At 45.7% G+C, this 13,143-nt stretch overlaps 1 protein-coding gene across 3 annotated transcripts; it reads left to right on the top strand.

Annotated features, from left to right (window-relative positions):
- Positions 1-1,032: 1,032 nt before the first annotated feature.
- EXD2 (exonuclease 3'-5' domain containing 2) lies at positions 1,033-12,740 on the top strand. 3 transcript variants are annotated; one of them, XM_064460040.1, is made up of 9 exons: positions 1,033-1,134; positions 2,255-2,661; positions 3,591-3,847; positions 4,885-5,011; positions 5,821-6,146; positions 8,402-8,508; positions 8,725-8,860; positions 9,749-10,105; positions 11,258-12,740. In XM_064460040.1, exons 2-9 carry the CDS (start codon positions 2,323-2,325, stop codon positions 11,472-11,474), a joined length of 1,866 nt encoding a protein of 621 aa, XP_064316110.1. In that variant the 5' UTR covers positions 1,033-1,134; positions 2,255-2,322; the 3' UTR covers positions 11,475-12,740. The 3 variants fall into 3 exon arrangements, with proteins under 3 accessions (XP_064316110.1, XP_064316111.1, XP_064316112.1); XM_064460041.1 differs by lacking the exon at positions 1,033-1,134 and adding an exon at positions 1,177-1,199; XM_064460042.1 differs by lacking the exon at positions 1,033-1,134 and adding an exon at positions 1,184-1,199 and having other exon boundaries at positions 2,520-2,661.
- Positions 12,741-13,143: the final 403 nt, after the last annotated feature.

Below are 13,143 nucleotides of genomic sequence, written 5' to 3'. Positions count from 1 at the left end.
CCTGCCTGCCCTGCAGCACCTGGGGCACAGCAACCCTGGGTGTACATACCGGCTGGGGAACGAGAGGCTGGAGAGCAGCTCTGCAGAGAGGGACCTGGGAGTTCTGGTTGACGGCAAGTTGAACATGAGCCAAGTGTGCCCTGGCAGCCCAGAGGGCCAGCCGAGTCCTGGGGTGCATCAAGCCCTGCATTGCAGCCGGACAAGGGAGGTGATTGTCCCGCTCTGCTCTGCACCAGTGCAGCCTCGCCTCGGGGGCTGTGTGCAGCTTTGGGTGCCACAGGACATTAAAGATATAAAGCTACCGGAGAGTGTCCAGAGGAGGGCCACGAAATTGGTGAAGGGTTTAGAGGGGAAACTGTATGAGGAGAGGCTTGAAGTCACTGTGTTTGTTCAGCCTGGAGGAGACTGAGGAGAGACATCATCGTGGTCTGCAGCTTCCTCACGAGGGTGGGAGGAGGAGGAGGAGGGCAGGTGCTGATCTCTTCTCTCTGGTGACCGATGACAGGACCCGAGGGAATGGCAGGGAGATGTGCCAGGGGAGGGTTAGGTAGGATATGAGGGAAAGGTTCTTTACTGAGAGGGTGGTGGAGCCCTGGAACAGGCTCCCCACGGAGGAGGTCACGGCACCAAGCCTGACGATGTTCAAGCAGCACTTGGGCAACACCCTCAGAGACATGGTGTGAATTTGGGGTTGTCCCATGCAGGTACAGGAGTTGGACTCCATGGTCCTTGAGGGTCCCTTCCAACTCAGGACACTCTATGATGTTGCCCGCCTGCTCTGTGGCACCCTCCGGCTGCTGGGGGCTCCCACCAGCCAGCCACCATGGGCTCATGGAGCCTTCCTAAGGGCCAACAGCAACCCACTTTTTCACTTCAGAAACCTTCTACAGGGAGCTCGCTTTTCAATATTTTCATTAATATTTGATACCACAGTATTATTTTTGAGGCGGTGTCCCTCGGCTGAAGGTACGTTAGCGCCTGTTTGGGCCCTGCCGTACAACATGGCGGCGCCCAGCGCCCGCTCGCACTGCCGGGAAGGAGGAAGCGTCCTCCGCTCTAAGGCTCCCGGTGTGCGCGGCGACCTCCCGGCGGGGTGTTCCCGCTGCCGGAGACAGCCGTACCGCAGAGACGAAGGTATCGGGCGGGCCGGCCGGCAGCGGCCGCCCCGGCGGGGCGCCCCTGGGCTGGGCGGTGGCGTGGTAGGGGCCGGGCGGGGAGGCGTTGTTTCGCGCATCCCGGCAGCGGGCCGCGCCGGCGGGTGTCCAAGGCTGCGCAGTGCGGTGGGGCTGTGGCCTTCCAGGCCGGGCTCTGCGGGCCTCCGCCCGCTCCCCGGGGCGAAGGGGGGCCCCGGCCGGCCCCCATCCCGCCCCCATGGCCAAAACCAGACGAGCTTCCGGCCGTCCCCCGGTTCCCAAAGAGGGGTCTCCCCAAGTGCCACAGAGGAGGCGGGTGTTGCACCGCGGGGAGAGGCCGTCGGCGCGGGCGGCCCTCCTTGCTTCGGTCTTCTCGCCCCGTTCGGGCAGCGACAGTAAATGACCCGCAGCTGGGCCAGCGCCGGGGCGGGCGGCGGTGCCGGGCTGGGGTAGCGGTACCGGCACCTCAGCTCCTGTTCCCCCTGCTCGCGTCGTAGGGCGCGTAAGGGCAGACCCTGACAGGCAGCGCCGGTGGGCTGGGAGAGGGGTTGCAGGGCAGGGCTGATTTCAGTTTGCTGAAGGGAAGTTAAGCTTTTGTGTGACGGGGGGAAGGCGATTTATAAATAGGTACTGCTTCTTTAGGGCTTTTCAGTGCCTGAAGAGCTTTTGACCTTATGGATGCGAATATAATGGACAATGCCTTTTATTTACTAATGCATGAATGGGCATGCTTATTCTGTAGTAATTTCATCTTGTCCTTGTTTATCCTGATTTGGTCCCAGACTGAGCTACAAGATGTTGATAATAACCCTGGTTAGTTTATTTTTGGAATATCAAAGTTTGTGGAAGCACCCGGTTGCACCAGTAAAAATCAATGAATTCCCTTTAAGGTGGCTGGTGGTGTGACCAGCAGCAGCATTCAGGCTCCTGTTACTGCCCAACCCACCACTGCAGCAGTCTGTCCCCTGGGCCCCACGCTATCAAAGCGGGACCCAGCCCTTCTGTCAGGATCCCAAGTTGCGGCTAGACCCTTGTTATGGTACCGTTGGGTGTATTTAATACCTCTAAACACATTTCATTAAGTTGTCTTTAATTTCCACCTCTCTCATTTTTCTTTGCAGGCCATGATAAAATCCTACAATGGCATTTTGAGTGGGTAAAGTGAAAGGGGGAGAAGGGAAATAAAAAAATGCCCAAGCAAACAGCAGTGACAGTTACTTTGGCGACCCTGCTGGGTGTTGCTGTGGGGGGCCTGGTTTTGTGGAAAGCAGCCCAGCGTCGGAAAGGAAAAGCATGCTGTAGTAGTCAGCAAGAGGAAGCAGTTTTAAACTCGGGAGATGAGAAACTGATAAAGGCAGAGGATAAGGAGGTACTTTCCTTCTTCAGATCTTCCACCTTTTCTTGGGTAGAGAGGACCCTTGGTGCAGACATAGTGATAGTTTCAGAGCAGGAGGAGTGGGATTGTGTTGAACCCTTGCTGAAGAAGGAGCTGGAGAAGTGGCCAGTGCTTGGAGTTGATTGTGAGTGGGTGAGTGATCAAGAAACGCCTTTCCTTTAGATTGCAAATTGCAGCGGGAAATCATTGAACGTTGAGTGATCCTTTGCTTAAATGGATACTATAGGACTGACTCTTGAAACTGCCTGTGTGATTATCTGTCATGACAGCAGTGAAGTAGCTGCTAATTTTGATCGTCCTCACGTTTAAGTGTGTTGACTATAAGTTCTTAATTCACTAGTTGTATTTGTTTACTGAACTCCTGTGATAAATCGACTATACTAAACATAGTGATAATTGTTTGGCTAAATATAGCATTATATGTTTTGTATGATATCTCTTTAAAGGTGATTGACTAGAAGTAGCCTGGCTTTACACTGTTTTCAATCCAGCTACATACTTAAGAAACAATTTCTTCAGAATAATAAACCCAAAAAGGAGGGGAACACTGGTGTGTAGATATAACTCACTGGGACTACCAGAAAGCGAAAGTTCATCTTCCGCTTGTACGTTTGCTTGTGTGAACTCTCAAAACAGGCTTTGATTAATTTATAAAGTCTGGCTTCTCCATCATTTTGGCTGGAAATATTTTCACCCCACAGTCATTGATATAAGCCACAGCTAAACAATGTGTTTGCCATAAACTTTTATGTAGTGGATGGCTTTGTACCGATGTGGGTTAAGAAATGTGTCTGATTGCTTCCCCCAGCTCAGCTGTGAGGGGGAAGGGTGAAAGGGGGACAGTTTCTCTTGTAGGAGCGTGGCAAACAGCAGCTTGGGGACAGTAATACTGTGAAAGAGATCACAAAATTTGCAGTAACATTTGAGAGACACGTTACAATACTTGACTGTATAAACTGATAGGTGTTTCCTGTGTTCAGTGGCGTTTTTTAGAATTTGTTCTAGCTCCAGTATTGCTAATAATACTGTAACCCAGACTCCGATTTTTGTCGTTATTTCAGGTATCTGTGGAGGGAAAAGCAAATCCTGTGTCCCTTCTACAGATGGCTTCTTCCAGTGGCCTCTGCGTTCTTGTTCGGTTGCCCAGGCTTGTTGCCAGTGGACACACCATCCCAAAGACCCTGTTGGACATCATGGCGGATAGCACTGTGTTGAAAGTTGGGGTAGGGTGCTGGGAAGATGCTTGCAAGTTACTTCATGATTATAGTCTTCCAGTCAAAGGGAGTGTGGATCTCCGGTATTTAGCCATGAGACAGCGGTGAGTGTCTGAAGACAGAGGCAGCTCTGTTTGAGGCATCATTTGAGTTGGAAATATTTTTAAAGTAATTTGCATATGCTGAATGATACCAGGCAGGTAGGTCTGGAGTTCTCAGGGTGGTTTTAGAGCATGGGCATTGGCAGCTGCAGCCCAAGGGCATGTCATGCTTCTGTTCTGTGGTCTTAAGGGAAATGAAATCTTCATAAAGATTTCGTATGCTCATTGTGCCTGTTAGTCTTCTCGTGCAACACCCATATGGACTTTTCTGAGTATCATACTTCAGCTTGCAAGAAGTCCAGGCACAGTGAGAATGATCGCCATGTCAGCAGATGTTTGAATACACTGCCTAGAAGTATGGGATAAATGTGCCAGGAGCACTTAATTGGAACTGTTGAATTACAGGTTTTCTTGAAAATTACTAAAATACACCAGCTCTAATTTTCTCTTCTAATAACAATGCTTCCATTAAAAGGTTACAATCATGATGTCATTTTCTCATCCTTCATTCATCCTAAAATAAGATGTTTTACTTGGGAATATTCTTCACGTACAATATATGTATGCCTGGGTGTCTTGTTAGTCATCTGGGGCGTGGATTTGCTGACCTGACAGTGCCTTTTTATCAATGAGGATGGACTAATTGTCTCTAGTGGCCAGGGTTCCTCTGAGTCATTCCTGGCTCTCATGCTCCTCATGAATCCCTGCGGCAAGCGGTCCGTCACTCTATGATAGACCTCTTCATTTCAGAAGTGGGTAGTTCAGGGCCAAATGCTTCAGCCTTAAATGTTACTAACTCCCAGCCTTGCCTGTTTTCTATATTGCAGGCACCAGATAATTACTAAATCTAGAAAGGACACTTTAGGGGAGGGAGGGAGAGGGCCTGTAAAGCTGACAGGCAGCTGTATGCTGCTTGAGTGGGAGTCATGCACCATGTACATTATATTCTGGTAGGTTCGGGGCATGTGAGACCATCAAAATTTACATGGGTGTATCGTTTTGTTTTTAATGTTTGTTTCACTTTCTTTGTTAAACTGAAGGAAGGATCTACTTCACAGCTGCCTTAGCCTTAAGTCTTTAGCTGAAAAAGTCCTGAACTGCTCGCTTGACAAGTCTCCTCATGTGCGTTGCAGCAACTGGGAGGCAGAAGAACTGACACAAGATCAGGTGTGTCTTCAAATTAGTGTTTTGGGAGGAAAAGGAACCTTCTTAGTACAGAAGAGATATTGCAATAGGGAGATCTGAGCTTTCTTTGAGTTTTGCTTCAAAGCCTTGTATGTGACTGTGGTCTAAAGTTAATTTCAGACTCTTTGCCCGCATTTGCTCTTTTTCCATGAAGATAATTTTCTGTTACTCTCCCTGGATTCTTGACCCTTGTTTTCCTTTAATCCTGAAAGGTCTATAAGGCAAGATCCCTTGAAGAAGTGTTTGTGCACCCAAACCCTCACTTTATTATTTTCTTTCCTTCAATCTATAGCAGTCAGTGCAATATAAGAAAGAGACCCTGGAAACCTTGTTCACTATCTTTAGACCATTATGATTTCCCTGATTGATCACTTTCCTTACAGTTATGCTGCAGGTATCTACAAAATCAATGACCAGTAGAGGGAGTGACAGGATAAATAACCATGCTGAATATTTGTAGACGGTGTATCAAAAGGGAGGGTTTGGTTTTGGGTTTTTGGTTGTTTTTTTTTTTTAGTTAGGGAGGGCTTGGTGGGGCAGAAGGGTGTTTGAGGCCTGGCTGCCCTGAATTTTTTTCAGTCCCTTGCAGTCCCATGAGTATTTCAAGTCTGATCCTAAAAACGTGGGATGTGGTGGTGTTATGAAAGTGTCATTCAGATGCCAGAACTTTGCATGAACTTCAAAAGAAAATAAATCCAGCTTCTGGCTTTACTGTAGGAGGTGTTAAAGACTGATAATGTTTGGCAGTGTTTGCTGTTTGTCAGTATCTCAATGTCTATACTTTTCTGCAGGTTCTCTATGCTGCTAGGGATGCCCAGGTCTCAGTGGCTCTGTTCCTCCATTTGCTGGGATTTGCCAGCCTCTCTGCTACATCCGAAGGTGAAAACTCTATTGCTGCTTGGGAAAAAGCTCTGGGTAAATGCCGGGGCTTGGTGGATGTCCCATTTAGGGGAAGAAGGAGTGGCAACGCAGGAGAGGAGAAGAGTGGAGAGGGACATTCCCCTCAGAAAACAAGGAATCGGAGATCTTCGATGAACGGCCAGCTCTCTGGCAGTCAGCAAGTGAGAGATCCTCGGAGGCAGAAGCGAAAGCCTCTGGGTGTGGGATATTCTGCAAGGTTAGTCTATGAGCACATTTTACTCCTTGTGCCACAGATGGAAAACTTTGAATGACACCTCATGCTCTACTCATTAAACAAAGTGGATAAGATGAGCTAGGAAAGGACCTAACAGTCATGGGAGCCAGATCCTGTTTCTGTTTTCTGCATTTCCCTCTAGTAGTGTTGAAAGTAGGGGCAGCACTTGGTTCTGTACTAGGTCATGAGCAGGTTGAGGGGTTGTCTTCAGCTTTTGCCCTTCCTTCCCCTATGGAGACATTAGCTGGAGAGCAGAGGCCCAGCAGGAGGCAGTTGGCTGTCCAGGTGGCATTTACTGCCCAAACAGCTGTGCTGTGTCTCCTCCAGGGAGAAGGTGGCAACTGCATAGAGCTTGTCCCGTGAGCAGGATCTGCCTCATGGACTGCTGTTTGTACTGTGCTGCCCCAGGTCACTGTGGCCGCAGAGATGTCAGGGTACTGAGCAGAGCTGAAAGCTAAGGTTAGGAGGGGTGAGAGAGGTTATGTGAGGTGCTAGAGGGCACAGGAAGGAAAAGTCTGTGGCAGCGTCAAAGCATTACACTTCTGTGTTGGCCAGGGAGAGAGAGGAGGGAATGGTACTACTTTTGCCTTGCAGGGGCAGATGTTGCTGGATTCAGGATCCCTGTCCCACAGGCAATTTTTGTGGAGCAAATCCTAAATACTTATGGCCTTTTGCTAATGAAAGTTCAGTTGTTTTTAAATCAAACCAAGTTGGAGAAGTCTCCTTAAGCTCAGTGCAGTGGAAGTTGTGGAGAGCTAGTATGTTTGGTTTTGTTCAGATACAATCTAATAAAATTAATCACATGGATGTAGGAACTAAAATTGTCTGTAATCACCATCTGGAAAGAAAACCAGTAATTTTAGTATTTGTTTCCTGCTTTTCAAGTTTATTGGATTGGCAATGAAGACATTAATGCAGCCAGAAACATTGGTTTCATTAGCAGTCCTTAACAGTATTGTGTTGTACGCAGTAAGTCCCTTCAGATTTCTTTTTTTCCAGTTGGAGCCTGTGTCATACAAAACAGAAGGACTGTACCTCATGGGAGGATTAAAATTTAAACAAAATTGCAGTCCAAGCTAAATTGAGATCTCCTGTGTTTGTTTGTTTCTTTATTGGTTTTAACCATGCTCCACTTCATGAGCAATCTGTACACTCACTTTTTTTCACAGTATCTCCAGCAGTCTGGCTCTGGTCTGTAATAAGACTGGATGTGATCTCAGAAGTCCTTTTCCACTCTTCCTTTCTTTAAGCCTGTTTAGCTTTAATGTTTATTTATTTAGAGTTGCGCAGTACTTGAATTATCATGGCGTTTTGAGCTGAACTGCTGATGCTCCGTGGAAGAAGACCTGTTTTGCTGGGTTTTTTTCCCCCATGGACCTCAGAAGACATCCTTTTGTCAATTACATAGCCTGTGAATCAAGCTTTTTAGCTCTGCTCAGTGAACTTGCTGGAAAGAAAGGAAACATTTCCACAGCATATTGTGGCAAGTCTGTATCCTTGACCAGTTCTTCCCAGGTGTTCCCCAAGCCCAGCCTGCTCTGCTCTTCAGTTTGTTTGAAGGAGGTTGGCAGAGTAAGGGAATGTTTTCTGCAAAACAGAGCCCTTCCACACGCTGCCACAAACCACCGGGGGCTGCTCAAGCAGGACTTTTTGCCACTGGCTAAGTTCAAGTGCGTGTGTTTCAGAGGGCCTCAGCTCAGCTTCATTGTTCCCATTGACTCACATCTTTGGGTTCCCAGGGAGGGCTCCAAGAGCTGTTTTGTAGTATTTCTCTTGGATGAATGAAGTAATTGCTGTTTACACTAAGTTTTAGAAAAGTTGTCTTAATACAACATTAAAATATGGGCTTGCCCATATGTAAGTTGACAGTCTCTTTTAGCTTACTCAGCTCATCATCCTTCTTGACTCTGATTCCCTTTTGTTTTCTAATGTATTTTTTTAAAATACTGTCATCATCGATGGCATTTATTGAAAACTGAGATTCAGAGTTACAATTCTGTTGGCAGCAGGAGAGCAATGATACCTTACAGTCAGCTGGTGAACCCCAGGTAAATTTTTAGATGTTCTGCTTCCCTTAGCAGCAGCCTGTGCAGTGCTCAGCAGCCTCCAATGTGTGTTTAGGGACACTCCTGTGATTTGGAGGAGGCTGCATGAATTGCAGTGTGGAATGAGTGGCTATAGTGAGCTGTGTTTTTGTGGTATGATATTATAGTTGCTGTAATGCTGCTGTTTCACAGAAAATCTCCACTGTATGACAACTGCTTCCTGCATGCACCAGACGGACAGCCCCTGTGCACTTGTGATCGCAAGAAGGCTCAGTGGTATCTGGACAAGAGGATTGGAGGTGAGCATACCAGTTTTCTGTTGGTATTTGAAATACAGAGCTTTTGGGTTTTTTTGCCTTGTTTCTTAGATAACTGGGCATGAATTTTTTGTATCCTTTCTTATTGGAAATGCTGTTTGGGATTCACTAGGGTGACTCCTATGTTTTAGCATTGTTATTTTAGCTTTCAATTAAAAATTTCTCTTGAATATTCTTTATTTGCCTTTACTCTTTCAGAGCTAGTTAGCACAGAGCCATTCATTGTGAAGCTGCGCTTTGAGCCTTCAGGACGTCCTGAGTCTCAAGTTGATTATTATCTGACTATTAAAGAGAACCTGTGTGTTGTATGTGGCAAGCGAGAGTCCTATATCCGGTGAGTTTAGTGGGATAGGAGAAAAATGCATCTTTTAAAACAGGACTGAGGACTGGATCTAGTTTGACATCCAGAAGCTTGGTTAGTAGCCTGAAACATCAAGCTTGTTCGCATCCTGGATGTGCTATCACTGTTTGAATGCTCTGTAGTTGTATATGTCTTGGTAAGTTTGATGTTGAACAGGCCAACCTTCCCTGTTCTTCCAGAGGCAGGAGGTATTGGTCCTTGGAGAGAAAAACATGTATGCAACATGTATGTGCTGCAGTTTCACAGTGGGCAGCAGTATGCCAGCACACACTGTTCTGATGGCATGCCCTTCTGAAAATAGCAGTACTATTCCTTCCACTACTTAATTCTTATATTCTTGAAAGGTTTAGGTGAGCCTGAAGCCCACAAGGTCACAAAGGGTGAGATTTTTGTCTTTGCAGCTGTTGCTGTTTAGTGAGGAGCTATGCTTCTCATTGTGCATTGCTTTAATTTTTTTTTACTCTAAGCAACAACTAAAACATCGGTGTGTTATCAACATTATTCTCATATGAAATGCAAAACACAGCACTATACCAGCTACTAGGAAGAAAATTAGCTCTATCCCAGCCAAAAACAGGACAGAATGAATCACTTTTGTTTGTTTGTCTGGTTGTTTTTTTTAGTTGAAAGCAATGAATTTTTGGAAGGGGACTAAAAAGACAAATGCAGAAAACCTGTGGAGAGAAGTACAAGTAAAAAGAAGTTGCAGAACCTATTGCTGCACTGAGGGTTTTGACCCTGGCGATCTTTGTTTTCCTGTACTTTTAGTATTGGTTGACTCTTTGTAGGCCAGAAAGAGGAGGAACTGATGAACAGTAGCTCCAGGCAAATGTAATGAGCTGGCTGGTTTGTCTTCCTTAGGAAGAACATTGTTCCTCATGAATACCGAAGACACTTCCCCATCCAGATGAAGGACCACAACTCTCATGACGTTCTGCTGCTCTGCACGTCCTGCCATGCCATCTCCAATTACTATGACAACCATCTCAAGCAGCAGCTGGCTGAGGAGTTTGGTGCCCCCATGGGCTCCGAGGAAGGCGTGCGTCTGCTGGAGGACCCTCTGCGCAGGCAAGTGCGCTCGGGTGCACGAGCTCTGCTGAATGCAGACAGCCTGCCTGACCCCCGAAGGGCAGAACTTCTGCAAAGCATCAAGGACTTCTTTAATACAGAGGCAGTCACCCCAGAGATGCTCCAGGAAGCAGCTGGTCTGGAAACCAGGTATAACAAGCTGTAACATTTTAGTCATTTATGTTGGCACATACGTTCAACAAAAAACTGTCTACACACAGAGCCTTGGATAAATATTACTGCAGCAAAATAAAAGAAAATCCAGGATTTGCAGAGCTGAGGATCACACATGCTGAATTCGACCCCCCCACCCCCCAGCTTTTTAATGAAAGTAAGACAAAACCTGTTGCTGGTCGCCTTGGGATTTTCATGTATCTTACCTAAAATAATCATGTCAAGTTAAGGAATGTCTGAATTTGAGACAACTAGAAGTTGATCTGCACAGGAAAAATGAGCCTCTGAAAGTGTAACTTCATCACTTTTATAAGCCTGCAGAGTCTGGATTTATAGTAGTTTGATACATTTAACTAGAAAGCAAGGATAAGAAGATAATTGTCTCTGCTGTAGCTTAAGTCTCTAAACAGACAAGCACACTCTGCATTTCTTACTGTGTTTTTGTTTCTGTCTACTGCCTTCTCCCTTCAACCCAGCAGTGGTCTGTGAATTGCAGCTCTTGTTTCTTCCCTTCTTTCCCTTTCCCTTCCATCAATCTTCCATTCTTGCTCTCCATCTTCCCCTCCACTATTTTATACTTCTTTTGAAGGACAGATCAGGGAGGAAGACTGAAAGACAATAATATCAGAAGTCTCCTCTCCCGCTTTCTCAAAGTCTCCTCAAATATCTTAACTAGTTTCTGGTCTCTGTCTGCATGAAGTCAGTATTTTCTCCTTGTTAGGCTCACTGTGGTTTGTAGTATGCTAATGTTGTAACTCAGAACCTATCCAGGCAGGGAATTCAGTGGCAGGATCAGGGCTCTGGAGTGTCATATGTTCTTACTGTGAGAAATTTGCAGTCTGTCTCCTGAGGAGCTTTTGATGGTCCTTGAGAGCTTTGTTTAGAATTGCTATAAAAAAAGAACACTTTCTCAGTTCAAAGAAATCAGCTTCCCAGCGTAACTGTGTTCCAGAGAGCAATCTGTCATTGAAGCAAAGCTTAAAACTCTCCCTCCTGGTTAGCTTACCATGTGTCTGTAATTAAACTCTGCAGTTGAAAGTGTCTTCGGTGTCTTGCTGTTCATTGCAGACTGGTCTAGAGTCTGACAGCGGACTGGTGTGAAAATAAATTCTGCTTCTGTCCTGGCAGGATCTTCAACGAGAGCTACATACCACATGGACTGAAGGTGGTGCAGTGTTTTGCTAAAGGAGGCCTGCGCTCCCTTATGCAGTTAGAGAGACGCTGGCGGCAGCATTTCTTGGACAGCATGCAGCCCAAGCATCTCCCAGAGCAATGGTCAGTGGACCATAACCACTTGAAGCTGATCCGAAAGTATGGGGAGGATCTTCAGATTGAGCTGTCATGAGACTAACTTCCTCGACTCTAGGTAGTGTCTAATGGACATATGTAACTGAAGGTGGAAGGACTGTTTTTATTTCTATGTCTCCCCTAACATCTAGGCCTGGGTTTGCAAACAGGCAGCAGTGGATCTGCCAGATTTGGCATTTTATAGAGTTAAATCTGTTGACTTGAATTTTCAAGTGGTTTGGAATTTTTAATCCTAGTCTGTCACTGACTAGTTTGGTGCAAAGGTGATATGCTAAGGGAACTGGTCTTTTCAAACTGACTATGGAGAGTTCTTTTCTACCCCCTAGGATGACTGATGCCTCCAGACCATCTCTCTTAACACAGAGCACAATATATGAACATTGCCAGGTTTTTGAACAGATACATCTGCACCCTTAGCTGAACCTTGAGAGTCTCCTGATAAAAGTCTTTGCTTTCACTGCAGTTGTACTCATATGCGTTCTTCTCAGAGAAGACTCCCTGCCAGAGAGAGATTCCTTGTTTGGAAGTGGCAAGAAACCTTACCTTTTTTTTGCAGCTTCTGAGCTATATCAGCATCGCAGTATAGGCCTCAGTGAGTTTCCTGGTAGCAGTTGCCTGATGAGAAGCGACACACTCTGACACTAGCAGTATGGAAGCACCCACATCAAGTCTTTTTCTTAAACATCTTCCAGCAACACACAGTCTATAAAAAATGTTATTTCCTACTTCCACTTGTTTATCATGACTTCCACTTGTTTATCATCAGGCTGAAATGGGGTCAGGTGTCTTAAAAGGAATGAGAGGAAACAAATTTTATTTAAAGACCAGCATCTTTTAACAGATCAGACCACATGTGGCAGAAAACTGGAGAATCTGGTGTTCTGTTCCTGGATTTGATCTGTGTGGTTGTGAGCAGGTCATACTCTTTCCATGCCTGTTTCCCTGTCTCTAAAATGAGACTAATAATACTTAATCTATCTCACAAGGGTGTTGTGGGCTTAATTAATTCGTGTTTTTGTAAAATGCTTTGAAAATATAAGCTAGCGTGTGCTAATTGTTACTGTTTTTTAAAATGTGCTGCTGTCTGACTTCCTTAAATATTCCTGTTTTTTTGCCTGGTTCTAGACCTTAGATAAATATAACTTTTTAAAAATACATACCCCTTTCTGTGAAATTGCTTTAGATGCTTTTGATTGTGTGAGATGAGTGTGCTTCTCCCAAATGATGAAGCTATGCTCAACTTTTATACGTCTCTGTAAAGAAGTTTCAGTAAAACCCTGAAATCATGCTTCACGCTACTGTGTATAGTGCAGTTGACCTGTATTTTATTATAATATTCGGGCAGAACCATGGACCTGCTGTGATTGTGGCTGAAACTCTCCCTTATCAGATAATTCAGGAAATTTCACAGGCCAGGGGTGAAAAACCTGTTTGTAACAGAGACTGTTTGAGATAAGTAGGAGCCATGGAGAAATGGTACATTAATGCCATCCCAGAGGAGCTGCAGTAGCAGCCTGAGCACAAGTAATCAAAGATTCGTGATGAATACTACTTATCACAGAGCTGCAAATGAGACCATTTTCATTATAAGGGCAATTTTATTCCTTTCCTGTACCACTGACAGGTCTTAACAAAAACTGATCTAGCCAAATATGCTCTGTCTCTGTGCTCATTCACGCAGCTGATTGTAATCTCAGCAAGAACCT

The sequence above is a fragment of the Phalacrocorax carbo genome, chromosome 9, assembly GCF_963921805.1.
Source record: "Phalacrocorax carbo chromosome 9, bPhaCar2.1, whole genome shotgun sequence".
Classification (NCBI taxonomy): Eukaryota; Metazoa; Chordata; class Aves; order Suliformes; family Phalacrocoracidae; genus Phalacrocorax; species Phalacrocorax carbo.
Note: the sequence above shows the minus strand (reverse complement) of the source record. Positions and strands in the feature narration are given on the sequence as shown.

Coding starts and splice junctions, on each gene's coding strand:
- EXD2 (XM_064460040.1), top strand. CDS start 2,323: ATGCCCAAGCAAACAGCAGTGACAGTTACTTTGGCGACCCTGCTGGGT. Junction 3,848..4,884: donor TATTTAGCCATGAGACAGCG/GTGAGTGTCTGA, acceptor GTTAAACTGAAG/GAAGGATCTACTTCACAGCT. Junction 5,012..5,820: donor AAGAACTGACACAAGATCAG/GTGTGTCTTCAA, acceptor ACTTTTCTGCAG/GTTCTCTATGCTGCTAGGGA.